This window comes from Chionomys nivalis, chromosome 21 (genome assembly GCF_950005125.1).
Source record: "Chionomys nivalis chromosome 21, mChiNiv1.1, whole genome shotgun sequence".
Classification (NCBI taxonomy): domain Eukaryota; kingdom Metazoa; phylum Chordata; class Mammalia; order Rodentia; family Cricetidae; genus Chionomys; species Chionomys nivalis.
In genome coordinates, this window is record NC_080106.1 from 49,274,312 (window position 1) to 49,298,252 (window position 23,941).

Below are 23,941 nucleotides of genomic sequence, written 5' to 3' on the forward strand. Positions count from 1 at the left end.
GCTATTGGCCAAACAATATTAATATAATTATTATATTATTAATATAGTTTCTGTAACATGAACAGGGGCCTTTGTTGGGGTTTCTTTCCCACCTGGTACCCCACAACTGTTTAGTCCCAAAGAAAATCACCCATAGGTCTCCATAAATTATAAGCTGATTGGCCCATTAGCTCTAGCCTCTCACTGGCTAACTCTCACATCTCGATTAACCCATTTTTCTGATCTATGTTAGCCATGTGGCTCAGTACCTTTTTTCAGTGGGGCAGATCACATCCTGCGGCTTCGGTGGTCTGGGCAGGAGTGGGAGGAATCAACTTCCTCCTTCCCAGAATTCTCCTGGTCTTCTTGTATCATTTCTACTTCCTGTCTGGTTTTTCCGCCTATATCCCTTCCTGGCCAATCAGCATTTATTTAAAACATGATTGACAGATTACAGACAATTCTCCCACATCAATAATCTGTGTTATTATTCGGGCCCGGGTGTCTCTGCCTATAGTGACTCACACCTGAGGGTAGAAGTTGCTAAAAGAAGTGAGAGATGAAAACGACCTCAGTGGGGCTGTGGCTGTGGCCCTTTGGTAGAGTGTGTGGCTCTAGGTTCTGTTCATAGTCCTGCAAAATGACCAAAAAAAGCATCTTATCCTAATTCTTAATTGTAGATTAATCTCAAGATTTCAGACACTTGTTCTAGAGAGCATTGAGTACAGAGGTTTAGAAGATAACTAAACTACTTGCAAGCTTGATGATCTTACTTTCATCCGAGAATACACATTGCAAACAAATCTGGGCATGGTGGCATAGGCTTGTGATTCCAGAGCAGGGAGGTGGAGACAGGGGCATTCCTGTAGCTTGCTAACCAGCCAGCATAGACTACTTGTTGTATTTCAGGCCAATGAGAGACCCCATATCAAAGGGAAAAAAGGTATCTGAGCCTAACACCCGGAATTGACCTCTGTCTTCCACATGCAAATATATTGATGGCCACATATTAGGAGAAGTTTGGGAAAATGTTACAAGCCTGACTATTGATGCACATAATGGATGTGATTTTTGGTCTTTCTTGTAACAGTGATTTTTGTCCAGCAGACAGACTCATTCCCGAATAGAGATAGGGAATAGTAATTTTGTTTGTTGAGAAAGTAGCCTGCGGTGCCTCCCTTTGATCAGTCTGTGGGCATAGTCCTTCCTACCATGCCACCCTCACCGGAGGGCTCAGACCGCCACCGCTAGTGGACTGCCCATAGGGCTGTTAGTCCAGTATTGTGTCAGTCTGTCTGGGGAAAGGATTAGAGGCACTGTAAATGCCCTGCTGTATCTGGTAGTGTTTTTAAAGTAACATTAGACCCTGGCTCCCAGGCTCCCCAAACTTGCCTCTTATCTACAGCCCTTCCTGGTAGGCATGTGTCGGGAGGCAAGCTGGTCCCAGCCGCTCCACAGTTGCCTTTGCTATGTTAGGCTCTGCCCCGAGTCAGTTGGTGAGCCTAGAAGAATGCCAGTCTAGAATTCAGTCTCAGGGAGCCAGGAAACAACTGTATATGTATGTCCCTCTCACAAGGAGCTGCCAAAGTGGGCTCGTATTGGAGCTTGAATTGCTTACCTGACAGTGTTTATACAGTTGCTGCAGCCACATCCCTGGCGAGAAGCCACCTAAGGGGTGAGATGAGTTCTTTGGACTTACAGTTGAAGGGATACATAGTCCATCTAGGTGATATGAAGCGCCAGGTGGTGGGAGCACCTGGTTAGGTTCTTGGCACCCCTGCTTCCACTCAGGAAGCATCAGGGGCAGGAAGTAGGACTAGACCATACAACTCAAAAGAGTGGTCACTAGTGGACCATTTTCTCCGGCAAGACGCTCTCTTTTAAAAGCTCCATAACCTTTCATGACAGCTTCATACACTCAAACCTATCTGTGGAGGAGGAGGAAGAAGTAATTTCACATTGAAGCCATAGAAATGATCTTTGAGCCCCTCTTTCTGGTCTTGTATGTGGTCTAGGCTTAAACTAACTACGTAGCCCAGGTTGGATATCTCCGTGAAACTCTGCAGCCTTCAGGCTCCCAGAGTTCCGAGCTCACAGGTGTGTGTACCACACCCAACTGAGCCGCTCTCAGTCTTGTGGGGTGGTAGCTCACAGTGACTGAGGGACACAGTTTACCTGTGTGGAAAAGAACTGGAGTTGAGCTTTCCAAGCAAAGGAAGAGACGGTTGTGCTTTCAAAGGGAACTCCATTCTAAAAGGAATCGAAGCAGTGTTTTAACAGTGGATTTGGTTCACTTGCCTCTAAAGTTGGCGCTGCTGTTAGGGCTGAATTTCTCCAATTGCAAACATGTTTGTGCTGAAGGGCTCTCAACAAAGTGACTTAGCTGAAAGACAAGTGAAGCAATATTTCTAGAATGTGGCTGAGATGGGGACAGGACGAGACTTTACAGGGAGGCACGGTCCAGAGAACATCTACTCTAAGCTGGTCACTCAGCCCAGGCTTGCTTCACTTTCTATGCAGGGCGCTTCTCCATCCCTGTGTCTCCCCAGGCATTGCTCCACCTTCCACCATTTCCAGTGCCCACTGCCCCAATGAAGCTTTTCTGGACCTCATTTCTAAGACACTTAGCCTTAGTTCTGAGTTGGGTCAGGGGTCAGAAAGATTTATTTTCTACACTCAATTTTCAAGACTAGCATGCCTAGGATGCTAGACTAGCCTAGGGTCCAGTCAAGTCAGGGCCTAGCATTAGTCTTCCGCTTCATTCTGGGAGGATCGGCAAGTTTTCTGAAGCAGCTTTCTCAGAGTGAGCTCTATCTGACCCTGGCATTTGTGTGTGCTCTGCTCCAGGACCCAGGATACGGAGCTCTCAATACACTTGCAGCTTTTGTTGGCCGAGGTTCTGGGCCTCCATTTGCTGCTGGGGCAGCGTTGGGCAGTTGTTCTGACCCGTCACCTGGAAAATCAAGGCCAAGTTAGTGCTGTGTCCGTAGAACTGCTTCCTCTGCAGGTCACCTAGTGGAGTTAAGGTATAAGAAGTTCTTTGGGCAGAAAGAACAGCTCTGTTTTGGGGCATTCCGATGTGTTTCATAGCCCCTGGGCCATCATGAAAACACGAAGGCCAGGTGAGAAAAAGCTGTCTGTGTCAGATCAGCTCTGTTTTTTTATTTCTACACCAGCTGATGACATAATAGTAAACATGTTTCCTAAATGTGTAAATCACAGCCTCATGTAGGACCTCCTTCTTACTTGTGGCTTCCAGTCATCCCTTGTAAGTACTGCGGGGAACCAACACTGCTGTCCTTCAGTGTTCATGGGGAAACAGAAGCTCCTCCATCTGGGAATATTAATCTAGTCCATGGTAGAAGCTCGGAATGTGGATTGTTTTTTCCATGTACTCAGTGTGAAAGGATGAGCAGGTGACTAGAGCATACGGGTTGGGCTGTGCTTGGCCGTTGTGCTGCCCTGGGCTCCCCCGATGCTGTCGTTGCTTTGTCTGGGTTCTTTGCAGGTTAAGCGTTTGTCATGGCTGCACACAGGGTGTTTGTCTTCCAGTCACTCTTCTGGTCATTTTCTTTTCTTCACTCTTCATGGGATATAATCTGTGTGTTAGTCAGCTTCCTGTTACCATGACAAATACCTGTGATATGCCAGCTTACACAGAGAGAAAGTTTACTTTGGTCCACAGTTTTAGGGACTAATTGGACCCAGTTGTTTTTAGGCATGTGGGAGGCATTAGGGTGCATGTGATACAAACAGCTCTTACCTCTTGGCTGCCACGAAGGGGTTGGGATCTCAAAGTCCCCTTTAAGGACATACCCTCTGTGGCCAAGTAAACATTTTACAAAGTTGTGCTTCTTAAGGTTCCCACCACTATCTAGCTAGCTTTGCCATTAACTAGGAGCCAGGCTGTTTGCTGATCGGTCTTCAGGAACATTCCTTATCCAAACTGTAACAGTTCTGTCATTATTGGGAGGGAAGGAGGAAAGGACAGAAAAAGAGAGAGAGGAAGGAAAGAAAATAAATCCACAGGTACAGACCTTCAAAGGCTGGCTATCCACACACTCTCTGGCTGAATTATAAATGTAATTTTGAAAATACAATGACTGACTGATAGCTAATGCCATGTAATTATTAGTGGAGTTATTTTTTTCTTCTCTGTTCTTTTCCCTCTAGGTGACAGTCCCAGCCCTCTCAAGGAGGACACCCCCAGCAGTCAGGATTCTCTGTCCACTCCGTCTCCCACAACTTCAGCTGCCCATGGGCTCTCTGGCCCAGAGAGGAACCACCTCCCAGCAGATGGAGGGGCCAGTGGAGACTGGACAACCACTATGTAAGTCGCTGTGCTTCGGTGTACTGCTAAAGAGAGAAGCCGTCACTGCCTTGGCCAGCAAGCATCCTAGCCCTTAGATCTGAGGATGCTCGCTAACCAGTGGGGGTTCCCCAAGGGAGAAGATTTCTTTCCATTTCCAGGCTGATGGGGAAGGGTGTGGCTTCCAGACTAATCTGAGTGCAGTTTGTGGTAGTCTGGGGTCACGGAAAGGAAGTTCACTGTTCCTCCTCTCAGCATAGCCTCTCTAGTGCAGACACCAAGGCGAGGACATGTGCACTGTACTGGCTGTCTCTGGAAACTGTCCTTGAGTGGCATTTCAGGCAGGGTAGGCGAGTCTCTGGTTACTAAGCTAATGTTATGTTTTACTGCATAGCAGCCTGCCTGGTGGAGACGTGGTTACTGATGTCTGATTTTATCTCCTCTGCCGTATGCTAAGCTTGTGTAGATCAGCTCAGGTCTACTGCAGCAAAAGCCTGGAGCTTGTTTGGCTACGTGGGGTTTTCTTGTACGGTGTGGATGGAACCCGAGGAACCACTGCAGAACAGGGTGGGTCTGAGCCTGCAGAGGGCGTCTGTGTGCTCAGAGAGGACACAGTGGATCTATGAATAATTGTAAGACCTTGATTACTCAATCAATTACATCCAAAATATATTTATAATTCACCCAGAGAGCATTAAAAAAATTTAAGCTAAGATTGCTTAAAACAGAGTATAGATAATGATGTCTCTGACCCTAGCTGGACATTCTTGAGGCTATAAGTGTATTGGAAAGTGTTCTTCATAGTACTTGGCTTTTTATAGCCTCAGCTGGATCCAAATGAAATCATTATGATCTTATTAAGTATTAAGAAAGACTTGGAAGAATTTGGCATGCTGAAATTTTGGGGAGACCTGAAGATGTTGAAAACTGACCTGAAATCAGAGTGAAACTCCCAAGTTTAGAGATTCATTTTCTAGAGGTGTGTGTGTGTGTGTGTGTGTGTGTGTGTGTGTGCACGCGCGCAAGCATGCATACATACCCCATCCAAGATTATTTTAATTTTCTGTGCAGAGATTATATATTCTGAACTTAAATCATGGATACTGAAATATGCTTGTCACCTTTAAGCATGTATCAGCATGAAAGTCCCTTTTGATGTTGCCGTGGCATCCGCTGTCTATTCTGGCTGCACTCGAGTTGGAATTAGTCTGTATGCTATCCAGTGAAATCCACATCCTCCCTCATTTCCTTCAGTGAGTGCTTATCAGAGTCAGTGGAGAACAGTTTAGTTAGCCCTCGTTCTTCCATGTAGTTAGGAGCCATAGGATAGCTGTTGCTCAGTTCATGACACATTCGGGCCCAAGACAAAAAGAGCTGGATGTGTCTGGTCATAAATCAAGTAAGGAATGCATTCCCCAGTTTCCTTCCATACACACTGGAAAATGTCACGAAAAGTACTCCAGCCTTGAGCGCCAAAGCGGGAGAGGTGGGAAGCCGTAGAGCAAGCAGGGGAAGATTTTGTTGTAATGGAAGCTTGCATCCTACTCAAAGTCTTGACTTTTTTTATCTTCTTCCTATGTTGTACACGAATATGTTTCTCTTAAGTATGGGAGAACTTCCAGTGTACTTCTGAAAGGATTTGTTTGATCTGGGGAGATGGCTCAGTTGGGGGTAAAGTATTTGCTGTAGAAGCATGAGGACCCTTGTTCAATCCCTAAAATCCACATAAAAAACCCATGTTCTGCTTGCACAGACAGGAGGAGGATGCCTGGGCACACTGGCCGGTCAGCCTTGCTTCATCGGTCTGTTGGTTCCAGGTCAGTGAGAGAGTCTGAGAAAACAAAGATGATTCCTGAGGAACAACACCCAACTCTTGGCTTTCACATGTACACATCACATGCGCATGTGCAAACACACACACTGTTTATGCGTTTCTGTCAGCTCAGATTTTCTTTAATATATAGACGATGAATTCTCAAATGAGCACACCTCAGAAACACCGATATTCCCAGGCTGGGGGTGTGGCTCAGTGGTAGAACTTGTACTTAGCAGACTCTGTTTGACAAAGAAGTTTTTTTTAAATGCTCCCGCCATCCTGGGCCCCACCCCCAGCTAATGTTGATTCAGTGGGCCTGCAAAGATGCGGGAAAGCTGGTGTTGCTAGTATATTCGTGATGGGTGGAAGCAGTGACCTGGACCCCGGGGCCTCTTTCCCTGCTTCTAGCCTGTGTTGCTTATAGGCTGTGTCTCTGGGGAAGAAGATCAAGGGAAATGGGTTCTCCCTGTTTTATTAATGTTTTTTAATTGACTCAAAATGGTCATATATCTTTATTGTATATAGCTTGACATTTCAGTATGTCTATAAAATGTTTCAGATCAACTCATTGGTATATTCATCACTTCTATATTATCAGTGGGGGGTAGGGTTCCAACCGGTCTACCCTGGCTGTTCTGGGATATGCAGCTGGGCTTTACCCTGCTGTGCTGTGAACAGAAGTTAGTCCTCTTGCCCACCTGCTAAACAGTCCTTGACGTTGCTCCCTCCCCCGCGTCTAGTCTTGTTCCTCTGTGTACCTGTGTGAGCGCTGCTTGGGACATCCATGTATTCATGAGAATACCTTTTAAGTTCTAGAGTGGCACAGTTGTTGGTCTCCCCGTGGCCCACGTGCCTTCCGCACACTTGGCTTTCCTGCTTTAGGTACCTCTCTGCCTGTTTGCTCAGGACAGCCTGCGCTGTCTTCAGAGTCCAGCTTCAAATTCACATCTAGGACATCAGAGCCTTGACCTTTTTCTCTTGATCATCTTCAGTTGGCACTGACACAGTGGTGCCTCTGAGTGTTAGCTAGTATCTGCCCTTTTGTTCTAGTTCACGCTTATATGTTATATGTGTGTCTAATCGTTGATCATAGACTCGCTAACAGGAACTGGATCTTATACTCCATGGATCTTTTTTGTGCTGTTGGCATAGTTATTCATAAATAAAGGTTCTTTTAAAGACCCTGTTTCCTTCTGTACATCACCATATATCTCTTTGACTGTTGCGTCTGGTTTCTGTCCTTTCCTTTGGAGGAAGCTGAGACCCACACACTCCAGGCATTCCACAGCATCAGTCTGTTTCCTCTTCATAGATTTCCTTGGCGTTTGTACATTTAGTTTCCATTGTCATTTCTTATCTGCTGTTCTCCCTCCATTTCTTCACACCAGCTTTGCAGCTGCAACTGTAGTAGGCTCACTACATGCTGACTAAGTGTCTTTTAAGCCAGAGTTTCTGTGGGGCCATTAAAAACTCAGCACCAAGCTTTAAGAAGGAGTTTCCAGCTTAGGTGTTGACTATACCTTCCAGTACGAGCTCTGATCCAGGTCCTGAAGAATGGAGCTGCATGTGACCACACAGGACCCCATTGCAGTGTTACACAGAAATGCCTTACCTGCGGCCACTGGAAGGCAGATTGGCAGGCAAACCCACAGCAGCTGTGACTCTGACCTGGGCGGTGTGTAAATGCAGCTATGGCCTCTGGCAGGTGGAACACGATGCAGCAGAATTAGATTTCCTGGTTTTCTGCTGATGCGTCTGACTTGTGGGCATTATTCACTGAAGTCAATCAATCCAAAGCTATTACCTACCTGTATGCTTGTGAGGTGATGGGTGACTTCATTGCCAATGAAGAGTTGCTGGCTCAGACTCCTTGGAGGACATGACATCATAGGTCAGGGCATTTCAAATGTCCCAAAGTCATTTCCCCCAATAAACTAGTTTTCTCTAAACAGGTTTTCTTCTATTATAATTGATGGAGCCAGAGCCTTGACAAGTAACCCTTTTAGGTCCCTGCACAGAAAAAAATTCTAAGAATTTCCAGGTCTTACACTCTGCTTTCCCACTAGCTCGCTAACAGAAAGACACAGCCTCCTATTCTGTTGAACTTCAGATGGTGGTGTCCCATGGTGGTTCTTTTCTGTCTAGGTCTGTTGGCGTCTGTGGTGCCTCTCACTGAGCACTAGCAAGTCTCCAGGGTGGGGACTGCTTCCTGCATGCTGAAGACACTTGGTTTTGGCTGTTGGGGACAGTAAAATATTCTCAAAACATGCTTTTAACTGTTGAGCCATGTCTTCAGCTCACCATTGAAAAATATTTTTATTCTTTGAGCATTTCCTTTCATGTAAATTGGTCATATATACCTCCTCCTCCAATCCTGCCGGATCCACTCATTCCTACCCACCCAGCATTACATCCTCCTAAGACAAACAAACAAGAAGCCATCAAGTCTACTTGTGCTGCTCATATTCTCTTAGGTGTGTGGCCATCCACTGGAATATGGTTGACTTATTAGGACCTACATACATCCTTCAAGCAAATTGACCCTCCTTATCCTAGCAGCTGTATGCTGTAGTCGTTCAGGTGAGGGTCATGCCCACCTCTCCCCTCTATGCCGGCATTTGTCTTGTCGAGGCCTTATATACGATGCCACAGTTGTGGGCGTTCATCTCCCAGCTGCCCTGTTGTGTCAGAGGACAGTATCTCTTCTCACAGTCTGTGCACTCTGTCCTCCACAGTGACCTCTGAGCCTGAGAGGGGCACTTTGATACGGTCTTATTCGGGCTAAACATTCCACAGTTCCTATTCTCTGCACCTTCACTAGCTGTGGGTTCAGCCTACCATTTTTATTATTAAGGAAATAATAAGATTTTTTTCGTTTTTATTCTTAATGAAATAATTAACTTCCTTTAAATTGGACAAATAAGGGTTTCTCAGAGAGAGCTACATGGCATTTCAAGTTCCTTGACTTTTGGCCGGGATTGTATTTTATCAAAGTGAATGACTTTGTTGACGATATCAAAATACTCCCTAGGTATGACATGTGGTTTAATATACCGCAATAATCCACGAATGATGTATATGAAGTTCAGAAAAAAAGAATCAGTAAGCAGATTTCTGAAAAATCGGCACAAACGCAAAAGCTATCAAAGTCCCAGGCAGGCTTTGTCCTCGCCTTCTCTCCTTTGCCTTCCCGGCCCCCCTGCGTGCCGGCCTCCACCACACTTTCTGCTGACTTGGGCTTTGCTTTGTTTGAACTTTTTTTTGCCTTGTTTTGTGTGGTGCTGAGGATTCCCCTCATTGCCTGGCACATGCCGAGAACACTGTCTACTGCTAAGTGACAGGCCCTGTCCCACCTGTATGTGCCCTAGTCCTTGATAGACGAGGGCAGTCAGTCAGTTGCTCCTACGTGGTGCCATAATATATTTCCCACTGTGTTATGGTCATTGTTTAAAAAGAAAATAGATTTCTTTTTCACATTTGATTCTTGGTCACAGTTAAACCATTCATTGCTTTCGTAAGAAGGGCAACGATGTTTATAGATTTAGAAAGATGCCAGGGGAGAGTGATAGTCCTCTTAGGCATTGAATTGCCCATTTTAAGATGTCCAGCGGCCAGGCAGTGGTGGCGCACACCTTTAATTTTAGCACTTGGGAGGCAGAGGTAGGTGGATTTCTGTGAGTTCGAGGCCAGCCTGGTCTACAGAGGGGTTTCTAGGATAGCCAGGGCTACAGATAGAGATTCTGTCTCAAAAAACAAAACCAAAAGAAAAACAAAAAGATGTCCAGCATCTTTTTTGTCTAGTGGGGAGATGGTTGCTCTGTTAAACATGGCAGTTTATCTGAGTTTGTCCCTTTCTTGGGCCTGATGATTGCAAAAGAGCAGCATCCGTAATCTTTTTCTAAGGAATGTGTAGCTTGTCTCCCATGAGCTCAGTGAAGCTCCTGAAGCTAATCCCAGGGCCCTCATATGTGGCCATCAGTCACCCGTAAATGCCACCCACGGCCCTTTGCGAGTGGTTTAGATAACTGCATTGTGTGTGACTCTTAGGTCTACCTAACTCTGTGTTTCTACGGTTCTTCCACTCCACACTCTAAAGCTTGGGGAGTTTCAGAATGTTGATAATTCATATAGCTTTAAATCCCTATGATAGGAAATAAAGACATATATCTAAAGTTTGTAGTAGCATTTCTACTGTTTAAGACTCCAAATAATTAATAAATCTTACATTAAATCTTGTTTGACTTTCATTTTCCTTTGAGTTTCATTGTTTTTTGTTGGCTTAAAAAAATTTTTTTTTGATGCCATTGTTGGATTGTTGTTATTTCCTGCCTGTGGGTTGGTTGGCTATGACTCCAGTAAATAGTGCTGAGGCTCACTGGCCTTCTTTATCAGCGGGGACAGAGCTTCGCCTGGAAAAGCACAGATTCCAGTCGCACAGACCTGACTTTGTACCCCCTTTCTTCTTCTTCCAAAGGTCTTAGAAAAGATTATGTAGCTTATTCAAGCAAGCTGAGCTTTACACGAGTATCCATAAAAGGCAAGGGAGAACACCTGCCCCCCTACAGTGGCAAGCTTTCAGGGCACCAGTTACTAAGCCCAGGGACTGCTCTCCTGGGAGTTGTAGGCAGCCACCTGCTGGGAGTCTGCTAACCCTGAGAACCTACTATGATCTTCTTACACTCGGCCCCAAGTTTCTGTTGTGTTGGTTTCGTAATCTGCCCACAAGCATCTTGGGGAGATGACCTCTGGCCTCTGAGCAGCTCTGGGTCCTGACCTTTGGTTGTATTGTTCAGCAGTCCCAACCTAGATGCGTGGGGATCTCTGAAAAAAAAAAAAGTCATGTATCACATGATCAAGGCCTGGGACCCACCGAGTCCCAGCCTCACCTACTAGTTCTTTGGTGCGGTTGTCAGGGTGAGCTCGGTGAGTAAGCCAGGGTGGTTACTATGCATGGCCTCCTGCCTCTTGCCGGTAGCTGCTATTTTCTACACAGCAATTGAGCTGGTGGAAGTATTCTCATCAAGAACCCTATTGGGCAGCAACCCCTAGCTTCCAATGGTCTGTAGTTTTCTGCAATGAAGCTTCTGTTCCTTTCTGTTCTGCTCCTTTACCCCTCAGGCTGATTCCACAGTGATGATTCAGAAGGAGGGAAATGGGGTCATTTTCTAAGATCTGGTCAGAGATGTAACTCCAGAACAGTTCTTTGGTGGTAAAACCAAGTGTGCTAGCTCTGGGAATGAACTTCATATGAGTCCATGTGAGGGGTGGGTGTGGCCTTTCTTGTTAAAGGAGGAAGTTCACAAGGGATGCCCAGCATCCTCCAGCCTGAGAACTGTGTTAAATGGTTTCATCTTCTCTGAAGCCTCTCATGCCCTCCCCACTTCTCTGCCTACCTGCTGCAGGATGAGCAAGTTACTGTGTTTCCAGCTGGCTTTGATAATTGGCCACCACCCTTCTACAAGAGAACCAATGGGAAATAGCCTCAGGGAACATTAGCTGTGCTATAGAAAGTGCTAGGTGTTTACAGGTCAGATCCAGGCTCCAACCTTGTGCTCAGCACTGGGCCCCACTCCAGTCTCTGTAGAACAGTGGTTCTTAGTATTCCTAATGCTGCGACCCCAACCATAAAATTATTCCATTGCTACTTAACAGTAATTTTGCTTCTGTTATGAAATAATGTAAATATCTGATATGTGACCCTGTGAAAGGGTCATTAGATTCCCCCCAAAGGGGTCATGACCTATGGGATTGAGAACCACCACTGTAGAGGGAGAAGCAGGAAGGGGATGTCTCTCAAATCTGGGGAGTCTGTGGTCTTTTATCTCCTTCACCCCTCCTGAAACAGACTCACATGGTCCAGTCAATCCAGCGTGAGTGGCTGTGGCCTCCCTGAGGCTAGCTAACTCTGTAGGTAAGTTTTATTGTGACACAGTCATACCTGGTCCTTCCCTCATGATCTGTCTGGTCTGCTTTTTCTTCACAGCGATAGCAGAATTGAGTCAGAAAAGATTGTGTGGCCTGCAGGGTCCTTTCTGGAAGAATCATTGAATCAATGAATCTCATTAGTAAACCAGTATTTCTTGAAGGCCCATTTTCAGTGCAGGAGTTTATCACCACACGGACCACATTGTCCGATGGGTGCTGTGGGTTACCACCACACGGACCACATTGTCTGATGGGTGCTGTGGGTTACCACCACACGGACCATGTTATCTGATGGGTGCTGTGGGTTACCACCACATGGTTATAACCTTGGACATCTTTTCTTGCCTTTGAACCAAGCAGAAGTTTTCATTTGGGTTTTGGATGCTTAGGTGTGTGACCGTAATTAAGTGTCTGTCTGTGTTTTTCATAACCGAAGATTAAGTTTTTGTTTTGGAATAGTTTAGTATCTACAGAAAAGTTATAAAAGTAGAACAAGACCTTCACTGGCTTTCCTCTCTTGCATATACCCTACGGAACTCTGATTCCTTTGGTAAGAAATGAAATCAGCGTTTATACTGCATGGTTATTGGCTTTTGGTGAGAAAAGTGCACAGCTTTACCAGAAGGGAGGTCAGGTCCAGAAACGCAGCAGCGTGTGTTACTGCTCCTGCAAGGCTCATCTCGGGTGTGTGCTCCCCACTGTTACCTCAGCCTGTTAACTGCCCGCACCTCTTTTGCTGAGGATGTCAGATCCCATGGATGACTCGGGCACAAATGAATGTACCCATGGTGCACCAGCCCTGCGGGTATGCAGCCATGCTGGGGTGTGCGACCATGCTGGGGGTATGAAGCCATGCTGGGGTGTGCCACCATGCTGGGGATATGAAGCCATGCTGGGGTGTGCCGCCATGCTGGGGTGTGTGGCCATGCTGGGGTGTGTGACCATACTGGGGTATGCAGCCATGCGCTTCCATCCTGTTCCTAAGGAGGCCACACCACACACACATCTACGGCCAACAAACGTCAGCACTAGTCCTGGAATCCAGGTCTGCCTGAGGAGCGACCAGTGTCATGCATTTGGCCTGTATGTGATTATGATCCCTTGTCCTTGTCTTTAACCCATGGTCTGCCTCCTGAGCCCTCTGAACTCACATCACGGGCTCTTCCTCCACTGTTTTATTTCCACTCAGGACTGTGATCTCCAGTGTCTTGTCCAGACACAACCTCAAGCAAATCCCTGTCACCTTTCTGAGATTGTCTTCCTGTATGTGCAGTGGAATGTTAGGGCCATAGAGAGTTGTATCTCACACGGCCTAGGTGTGAAGGTGAGGATGATACGGAAGAAAGATCCCTTTACCCCTTTCTCCATGAAGCCTTCCTGATGTTCAAGAGATATTTAATGCTTCCTTCTCTGTTGCTGTGAGGGGTCATGGATAGACTGCCCCTTTGACCCCAGGCGTGGCTTCTCCAACCCCTGCCCTGCCTGAACACTTCAGGAGAGCAGGCAGTGCTACAACCTTCCCAGTGTCCCCAGGACAGCATCTGATGGGTTCTTAGTAACGGGCAAATGCGGTCTGTTTCAGGCTTTTCCTAGTAGGCACTTTGTTAGGGCTTCTTTTGCTGTGAAGAGACACCACGACCACAGCAACTCTTATCAAGGGAAAACATTTAATTGGGGTGACTCACATGTTCAGAGGTTTAGCCCGCTATCATCAGGTTACAACAAGGTGGTGTGCAAGCAGGCCTGGTGCTGGAAAAGGAAGTGGTTTGACTGTCACACCGAGAGAAGCTGAAGCAAAGGAGACCTCAGAGTCCGCCCCCACAGTGACACACTTCCTCCAGCAAAGCTACACCTCCCAATAGTGCCATTTGCTTTGGGGGTCATTTTCTTTCAAGCCACCAGTTCCTGTCAGACAACCCCTGAATGATCCCACAGATCCTGGTGACCTCTTCAGGGTTATTTGCGCTCCATTCTGAGTCCTAAATGTGAACTTGGAGAGAAACAGCAAGCTTTCTCTGTTGTCAACCCTCTGAACACTTTACTTTAGAAAGGGATTTCTCAGAATCTGCACAGTTTTAGTATTTCATTCTGTCTTTATTAGCATTTCAAACACATGGCTAGGACAGACAGATCTACAAGACTTAGGCTGTGCATCTCCCAGATTGGTGGGAGATCATTTCACTAACATGTAAACTTCTGCTCAAATGAGGTTCCTGTGTAGACTTTCAATTCGATTCCAATAATATATAGTCAAGTATCTGTAAACGTTGAGGACTTAGTCATTTCTAATAAGTGGTCATTTCTTGACACTATTGTCCCTACCATACTGCTTTTGTTTTAAATTGCCCCCGTGTTCCACACCCTGGAATTGACCTTCTGTTGCCAGCGGTATGCAAAGCTGACCCATCTGCTCTGCTGCAGAAATGTTGTGGGGTTTCCCAGGGACCCTTGAAAGTCCAAAGGCTTCAGCCCCGTTTCACCTCTCAGAGATGTTTGTGCTCTTCTGACATGGGAACCTGAAGGCATACAGAAGTTGCAGCCTACGGGAACCTGAAGGCATGCAGAAAGTGCAGCCTGCGGGAACCTGAAGGCATGCAGAAGGTACAGCCTATGGGAACCTGAAGGCATGTAGAAAGTGCAGCCCACAGGAACCTATTGAAAGTGCAGCCTGTGATGTTGAGGTCAGTTGGGCCGGGTTGGAATCATGAACAACCTGCTAACTTGTTATACTTTACAAATATGAGCTCTGAAAGTAAATGTATTGGGAGCCAGAACCATTTTGTTTTGTTTTGTCTCTGAGAAAATCTCTAGGATCTTTGCCTGATGTGCAAGCCTGTTTTTCCAAAGTAAGAATATCCATTCTTCCTATACCAGAATTGATTCTTCCTATACAAGACTGCTTCTTGTCACTAAGACTGATACACACACACACACATTCTGTCTGTCCATCATCTGTCCATCCTTCCATCCGTATCCTATCTCCTGCCTTTCTCCCCACCTTCATCACCACATCCCACCCACTCATGGAAACCAGTTGCCTCAAGAACGACCACACAGATGTTCACTGTGTGTATTTTCAGGAATACACTTCTGATTTAGCAGTTTGAAATCTCCATGTATTTCTAGTGAAGCCCTTGTATTTCCTTGTCCCTCACAGGAGGATGATGGTAGTGGCTCTTCCTTCCTCCACAGGAGAAGATGTGTGTGTGTGTGTTAACTGGGAAGTAGTTCTCTATAATTTATTCCTGTTTTGGTAAATGTGGTTTAGCTTTTCAGGAGGCTGTGTTTTTGTTTGTTTGTTTGGTTTGTTTTGTTTTTTCCCAAACCACAACGTTGCTTTCAAGAAACTTGTGGAACTCAGATACTTTATATAGTGGTTCAGAAGCTCCTCACTCCAGAGGGCTAGTGGTCTGTGTTTGCCCAGGGCAGCAGTGGGAAGAAGGGCGCAAAACTTCCAGGTTTATAGCTGAAAGGGCACGTAGAGCATCTCGTTTGACACTCTAGGACACACGAACTTTTTATTCTCATGTCACCAATCCTTTTTGCTATTTAGCCCAGAGACTCTTAGCCGGGTTCTCATGTGAACTATAAAATACCCAAAGATGATCAGGGTAGCCATTTCTACAGCTTCCCAAAGACAACATGGCCAACACTGTGGATAATTGGATGATGGGATAATAGATTTATAATTGTGAGTTACTGTTTTTAGACAAATATATTGGTATCAATTCTTATATATTGATACAAAGTTAAATTATATTGACTATTGTATGCATGCATGTTTCTACCTCTGTTTAAAACATTTTTTATGTATTGACATATATTGTATTTATATATATTGTATATATTTACCATATTGCAGTATACATTTCTACCTCTGATTAAGATACTTATATATTGTTTGTGTATTGATATATATATTTACCATATTGCAATGTATATTTGTATATTGTTTATATTTGGAGGTCATTATCCTCATTTGTTACACAGTTGTTTATTGTCTTAGTCTTTAATTTAGATAGATATTGAGAATTATATAGATCAATAGTCATCTAAGTTTGTCATTTATAATTAGACTAATCAGGTTCTTTAGATACATAGAGATTATAATCAGTATAGATAGATAATCTTCAACCTCTACAAAGAGCTGTAGAAAATGGCCTTTAATCTAACTCAGAGTTTCGTGATAGTGAGACACAATTGCTCCTGGCAGCACCGATCTGTTCCCAAGAGAATGTTGAGCACCAAAGACACTCCACCTGGAGCCTTTCTTTTTGGCAGAACTGGCCTTTGGGCAAAGAAATGCCCATACCTCAACTACTAACAGAGATACAGAGTGTGCATCAATGGATAAAATAGGACTGTCATATCCTGCCAAGACAGGGTAAGATAGTTTTGAAAAGTTGCTTGCCTTTGAAAATGGTATGTCAGTTATGTTAGGCCTTAGCCAAAGTTGGTTGCTTCAACGCTGCAAACGTGACTTTGGGTGATTGCCCAGGTAGCCAGATGTCTCTGTGATTTGTTGCATGTTTTGGAAGTTGTTTTACTGAACTTCCTAATTACCCAGGTAACATTATTTCCCTTCTCAGATCTTCGATGGGGTTGAAGACTCTATAAATGTAGTTATTTTTCTCTCATGACTTGGCCAAGTTATTTATTATATAAGACCTGAGCTAGTTAGAATAGGATATTTGTACTTATTGTATATAATTCCGTAGTAGGTTTAGAACTTTCTTACTTAAACAAAAGGGGGAGGTGTTGCGGGAGATCCTTCCGCCCCTCCAGCCAATAGCCGCTGAGATACCAGCCCATTAGGGCGTGGTCTCTCTCTTTAAAAAAGAAGCCACTTCCTTCCTTGCTTCTGGCTCCGCTTCCGGCGACTAGACTCCTTCCTGATTGCGCAGAGGGCTGTTGACTGGGACAGTGATCTGTAAGTTTTTTCCCCTTTAAATAAATACTACCCTATTAATCATAATTCCAAACTGGTGTGGGATTGTTTGTGATTTACACCTTCATCAAGGGACTGAAATCCTGTTGTACTTGTACACTGTTAAATTCGCCTGCAGGCTGTACGTGTTCCGTCCAAAGATACGGACTCCCAGCCCAGAGCCACTAGCGGTAGTCAGAGCGTTGGTATTGTCTTGTCCCATTTTCACAGTGTGATAATGAAGGGTGCCTGGTGGAAACTGTGTGGGTAGGATAGGAAGGAATTCGGGTCATCCTATTTGGTCATCCATGAGTCTTATTTGATGGATGAAGGCCACTCTTTTCTTCGGAGAGACACAGTTTCTATTGTCTGCAAGCCCATTTTCCCACAGATATTTTTAAAAACAGTCCAGTACCATGGTGTCCAGAAGATTGGATGTGCAGAGGCGTAAAGAAGCCCAGGGAAAACTTTCTTCCCCCAGACGCATGGGTTGGGAGCAGAGAATATTAAAATTTTAAGCCATATTACAGAAAACAGCCAAATTCTGGATGGTTACATAATGGATAGATCTATGCTTTTAGGCGGGTGGTCCTCTGAAAAGCCCGACAAGTTGCCTTTGCGGACAGCTGTGGATCCTGTCCACTGCTCCCGGGTCCTGATGTGAACCTGTGGTAGTTGATTGTGTTCATTTGCCCATTTGTTGCCTTATTCCACTCTTCTGAGAGGACAGGATTCCAGCGTTTCTTCTGCCCAAGTGGCTACAGCACTTTATTTCAAACCATATTCTGCCATGCAACTCTCCCCTCTGCAGCACTCCTGCTTCTCCAGGAGACAGGATCTTTCCCAGACACTGTTCTAGACTTTCATTTTGCTGTTATTTATGAACATTTCAACCCACAAAAGTCTGTGTCTGTGAAAGTTTAAATGAGAATGACCTGCATATACGTGAATGTGTGGTTCCCAGTTGGTAGCTGTTTAGGAAGGATTAGGAGGTGTGGCCTGGTTGCAGGAGGCTTATCACGGGCATGGATTTGAGGTTTCACAAGCCCATACACATCAGTCTCATTCTCTCTGTGTCCCTCCATCTTGTAAATCAGGTATGAGCTCCTAGCTTCTGCTGCAGCTCTGTGACTATCGGCAGCCAATCTCCCCGCCATGGTGGTCATGGACTCAGCCTCAGAAACTGGCAGCTAGCCTCCAATTAAATGTTTCCTTTTGTAATTTGCTGTGGTCATGGTGTCTCTTCACAGCAGTAGATCAGTGACTCATTCAGTGCCTTCATGGGTGTCGTGGGCCTGGAGAAACCCTGAACACAGATACAGAGACTGAAGTTGGAGTGAGTTAGCTCTCATGGTGAACTGGCTACCATGAGATGTTATAGCACACAGATGTTGAACAAACACAAGAAAATACAGAAAACAGGACACCTTTGAGCAGCAGACCCTAAACAGATTGCCATGTGTGAGTTTCAGATTCGGGACGAGCTAGGCTAAGGCGCAGACCCGTCCCTTCCTTGTCTGTCATTCCAGGGGCTCTCTCACTTTCCCCTTCACGAGCACAGAGCATTACGTAGATAATAGCTGCACAGTCTGTGACTTCAGTGTAGGGTCCGTGCTGCAGTCATGGCGCCGGTCTTCGCCTGTGGCTGTCCTCTTCCTCCTTCTCCTCCGCCGCCGCCGCCGATGGATGGCACCCGTTCACCACCTCTGTCTAGGCAGATGTGATGGTGGTGGTGCAGCATCTCATCTTCAGCCACCACTGCACACCACTCCAGGCTCCTTGAATAATTGCTGTGAGATTACATGGCAATTGTTGGCTGACCGTGGCTTTAAGTTCTCCGTGAGACCCTCACTGACCCACCCTTCTCCCTTCCTGATTAGTAAGATGCCATCAGAGGTTCGTTTTCTTCTAAGAATTTAGTGTCTTTTGTAGCAAGGTGGTTCAGGTCACTAAGATTTATAAGTTTCTTGGGGTAGAGTGAAGCAGGTTTTTTGACTCCCCAAGTGGGCAGGTACACGTTTTGTAAATAGGCTCTCTTAGAATCATATTTTTAGTGAAGCCAGTTATCAAGTATCTTTCGAGGCAGCAATGGAGCGCATGTTGGAGTCAGTGCTAAAGTGCATTTGCTTTGTAGCTTCCATGGGTTCAGAATGTGGGTGGAGGCTTTGCGTGCCTGGCATTTTATCAGACTGATCTTGCTGTAAAGACAAGAGAAATAGCTGACAGCATCGTAAAGCTACTAATCCCAGCCTGCCCTCCTGTTTATTGTGGTGATGGCCTTCAGAGATCCCTGGCCTCCCCTGCAGACTGAAGACAGGGAGGCTGCGGGCAGTGGGGAGCAGCGCCTCTTCTCAGGAACGGCATAGGGCAGGTAGACTACTCTCACCGAGTATGACTGCCTGGGACAAAGGGCTGGGACCGTATTCTCTTAGTGAAGGGAGAGTCGACAAAGGGGCAGCCGGGAGCTGTATGGAAGTGAAATGGCAGAAGGAGTTCTGATGTAGAAGAGTGTGAGGCAGTGCCCCAGTGTGGAAGGACAAGCGAGCAACCTGCTGAAACTGGTTTGAGCTGTGGTGAAGAGCATTGTCATGGTGAACATGTGTGTGCTAGAAATAACGTGCATGCATGCGTGTGTGTGCATACGGGCTTGCTTGCAGAGTACTTCCTGAGCACGTGCCAGAGGCACCACAGATAAAGATGGACAGTTGGATAGGAGTGTGCTTGAATGCTCATTGCTGGGCTGGTTGGTTAGTTGGCTCTTTTTAAGTTTTGTAGCCATACTTAGTGGTGTAGGCTTTTAACTTTAGTACTTGAGATGCAGAGCCTAGTAAATCTCTTAATTTCTAGGCCAGCCAGGGATACAGTGGCCCTGTATTGGGGGAAGGAGGAGGGAGAGAAGAAGAAGGAGGAGGAGGAGGAGGAAGAAGAAGAAAAGGAAAGAGGAAAAAAAGAGTTTATATACCATAGCTGCAAATCTCCAAATCTGAGGTAATTGAGGAGTAATCCACACTGATTATATATTCAAGGGCCCACACTGATTAAATTTTTATTAACCTGACATAGGCTAGGTCCACCTGGGAAGAGGGAACCTCAGCTGAGAATAGCTCCGTCAGATTGACCTGTGGGCAAGTCCCTGGGCAATTTCTTGATCAGCGATTTTTGTGGGAGGACGCAGCTCACAGTGGGCGATGCCACCACTGGTCAGATGGTCCTGGGTTGTGTATAAAGCAGGCCAGCGAGCTGTGGGGAGCAAGTCAGTGAGCAGTGCTCGTTCCCCTGTGGCCTCTGTGCAGCTCCTGCCTCAGTTCCTGCCCTGACACCCTTGATAACAGACCCCCCTCCACACACACACACACAGACACACACACTGTGTTTGTTGTGGTGTTTGTCACGGTGGAGACAAGCTAGGATAAGCGCCGTCCAGGAATCTGCTAACTGACCTCTTTTCGAGATTTTATTGATTTTATTTTTAATGCATATGAGTGTTTTGTCTGCATGTATGTCTGTGCACCGCATGTGTGAGACTAGAAGAGGGTGCTGGATCCCCAGATATGGAGTGACAATTGATTGTGAGCTACCATGTGGATGCTGGGAATTGAACCCAGATCCTCTGGAAGAATGGCCGGTGCTCTTAACCTCTGAGCCATCTCTTTAAATTTTAAATTCTAAGGAATGACTCAAACACCAAAGACTGATTGTGGTTCATTGATTTCTCCTTTACATTCTATTTGTTTGCTCTTTCTGGAGGAATCTTGATAGTTAGTAGCAGAGTTTTCTAAGTTTCCACATATAAATACCAGCAGAAGGACCTTTCTGCTTCAGAGTGCTGTGTGTTGGTCTCTGTCAGCTGCAGGCTGTGTGCTTGGTGTTTAAGTTGGTGTGACTTTCCCTATAAGTAGAAATGAGTTAGAGCACGTTCCCGACACAGAGTCTCGACTTAAGAAGCTGTGGAATGGATAGGCATTCAGTAGAAATAGGTTTTGCCTTCTCATCTTCTCTGGCCATAGGTGAATAGCAGTGAATGACAGCCCCAGGCAGGATGTGATCCCTCAGGTGTGTGTGGGCATGCGCTCACCATGCTGCTAAGTACATCAGATGCAGTCTCAGTTTACAGTATTTCCAGCTTTGGTGGCTTTCTCAGAAGCTAAGCTCATTCTCAGCCCAGTAGCACCTGCCTCTGAGAAGTCCATGTCACTACTTTGAGCATTAGTTTTCTAATTAGCAAACTGATTGGCTCAGATACATCTTGGGAAGGAAGGGGTTTGTTCCAGATTCAGCTGGAGTTCAGCATGGAATGGAAGTCAGGGCAGAAACTCAAAGCAGGAACCTGAAGGCAGGAAGTGAAACAAAGCCAGGTGGGTGGAAACCAGCCAGGACACTGGAGATGACTGTAGACTAGACAGGACATACTCCCCACAGACAGAAACTCAGTGAAGTGTCTCAGTTTGAGATGTGGCTTCTTCTGGAGTGGCTTGTGTTATAGTCCTGGGAGGATACAGACAGGACTCTATCCCTGTTGGTATGAAGACACATCCTGGCCATTGGATTTGGACTGTTATCAGTGTTCACGGTATTAATCCTGTCCTTCACCTGTATCCTTAGGCCAAGCCAGCCCCAGTCGTCTATGGTGCAGTGGCTAAATCTGCAGTCTCCTACCACATCAAGCTCCAACGCAGCCGGTACACCTCCTTCAACAAGGCTGTCCCATTCACCCCTCTCTCCTGCTGCCTCCATTGTAGACAAGCTGCCTGAATGGTACGTGGTTTGGAGTGTGCTGTGGAATTAGGTGTAACACAAAGAAGGCTTTGACAGCCCTGTATTAGAAAATGCCTGCTGCACCCCTTAGCATTGATAACTAAGCCCCCATCAGGGCTGAGCCACATCTCAGAAGCAGGTGCAGTATTTACATCTGACCTACACTCATCTTCCTGTATATTTGAAGTCATCTGTAGATAAATTTTAATATCTAATGATGTAAATACTGTGCACACCTTTTCTATACCGTTTTGTTTTGGAAAGGCATGAGAGGAAAGCCTGAATGTGATACACAATACAAATGCATGTTTTCTTTTTCTTTGTTTTTGGAAATACTTTCAGTCATTGAATGGTTGAATCTGTAGAAAAGGAACCTGTTGGCTATGCATGGCCAATTGCAGGTTCTTGAGAATAATTTGTAGTGGACGAGCCTTATTGGAACCTACTCTGCCTTTTTGGTTCTTCTTATTTATTTATGAAGTTAGGTGCTTTGGGAGAATTTTATTTGCAGATGTAAAGCACATTCTTTGTTGAAAAGAAAGGCAGAGTGGACCCTGGCCATGCTACCTTCTCTGGGCATCTTATGACCAGTTTGCAGAAGACAGTAACGAGTCAGTCTGCCTGGGCATTGGCTGGCATAGTTCTTAGCGTCAGGGACTTCTGTCTGCAGGAAGATGTGAAATTTCTCTCTTCCTTCCTTGACTCAGATCTGACCAAGTATGGTTTCCATCATTCCCCGTTGTGCACACCTCTCAGAAGGGCTCAGAGCATGTTCTTACAAGTTAGGAGAGGCTGAGCCTTGTGTGCCTTTGAGGGACAGATGGCCTAAGTAAAGAAGACCTAAGCAGGGATGGCAGCTCCTTCCAGCGTGCTGTGGGAACTGTAGGCAGCACACACGGACGCGCTGGGAGCCAGCTTAATGTGTGTGTGCCCCTTTCCTGCACTTGGCTAGTGCACGGCTGACATAGTCAGCGGTAACCATGCCTTGTGCAGCTACAATGCTGAGCACTGGGATGGACATCCCACCAGGCAATGAGGGGAGTCTGGTGAAGTGGCCCACTGACAGCTTCCCAGGGAGGCTTCCATGGAAAGGTTTGTAGCGGAAACCCATCATCTGCTTGAAAGCCAAGTGCCACATCTCTGCGTGATGTTCACGTCCCTGTCATCTCTTCAGAATATACTGTCCCACTGCTGGGGTGTAAATGAGATGTGGGAAATGTGGAGGGGGCTGTGAGGATTCTGTTTGCAGCTTTTCATTCAAGCTGTCTGTGTTCTCTCTGCAGTGTTATCAATCGCAAGGCCCGCGCAGTGTACCCATGTGAGGCAGAACACAGCTCGGAATTGTCGTTTGAAATCGGAGCCATTTTTGAGGATGGTAAGTACTGGCAAGAGCTTTGCGGTGGAGACATCCTTACTGTCTGCGCATAGAGTGCCAGCCACTGTTGGTGGTCATGCTCTGCCACTGGTCTGTAGAGACGACTTCGCCAACTCCAGACCTGAACTCCAGGAGCTGTGTGTTGTGCTAGCTCTGAAAAGCTTCGTCTTCCAGTGAGGAGCTGGGAATCCAGACACTGTGACTTCTCTCTCTGTGCTGTTCTCGTGCTTTGCAGTCTCCTGCCAGCTGGAACAGTATGCGCATCTTTAGACTTTACATTTTAAATAAGGGTGTGGATTTTAGTTGAATGTTTAATATTCATACACAGACATTTAGGAGCTATGCCTGCTTTAATATTTCACAAATTTCTCTTCTGGTTTAGTGAATATATTTTCCTCCCTTGTTCTTGATTTCTTCCCTCCCTAGTCACACTCATTTTGGGATTCATTGGTTGCTGTGGAAACAGTGATGTTGAGTGTGGGTGGAGCTCCCCGAAAGAGTTTCCAGGAAGCAGGGTAAACCTTGGATGCTAGGATGGAATGGCTGATTAGCCAGAATGTTTGGAGTTTACAGAGCATCTCGCCATAGTGCATTGTGGTAGTTAGAAGTGCAACATTTGGTGAGGATATCTGTATAGAAAGCAAGTTACTTCATTTAGAATAGATTCTGTGTGTGGTGTGTGCTCCTGGAGCCAGATTCCTGATAATATCAGAAAATAACAGCAGTGCCCTCACACAGCACCATGACACATGCACACACAGTCATCAGAGAGCGTGACCACACGGCTGCCCTATCACATGCTGGAACAGCACACGACAGGAGGTACACAGTAGTAATGAAATTGTGATGTCACCT

General features: G+C 45.9%; 1 protein-coding gene across 1 annotated transcript in view; it reads left to right on the forward strand.

Annotated features, from left to right (window-relative positions):
* Arhgap10 (Rho GTPase activating protein 10) overlaps positions 1 to 23,941 on the forward strand; it is a 258,973-nt gene that overhangs the window by 229,286 nt on the left and 5,746 nt on the right. The window contains exons 21-23 of the mRNA XM_057753626.1: positions 4,153 to 4,309; positions 21,559 to 21,711; positions 22,995 to 23,086. Of these exons, the coding sequence (XP_057609609.1) occupies positions 4,153 to 4,309; positions 21,559 to 21,711; positions 22,995 to 23,086 (402 nt within the window). The remainder of the gene's footprint in view (positions 1 to 4,152; positions 4,310 to 21,558; positions 21,712 to 22,994; positions 23,087 to 23,941) is intronic.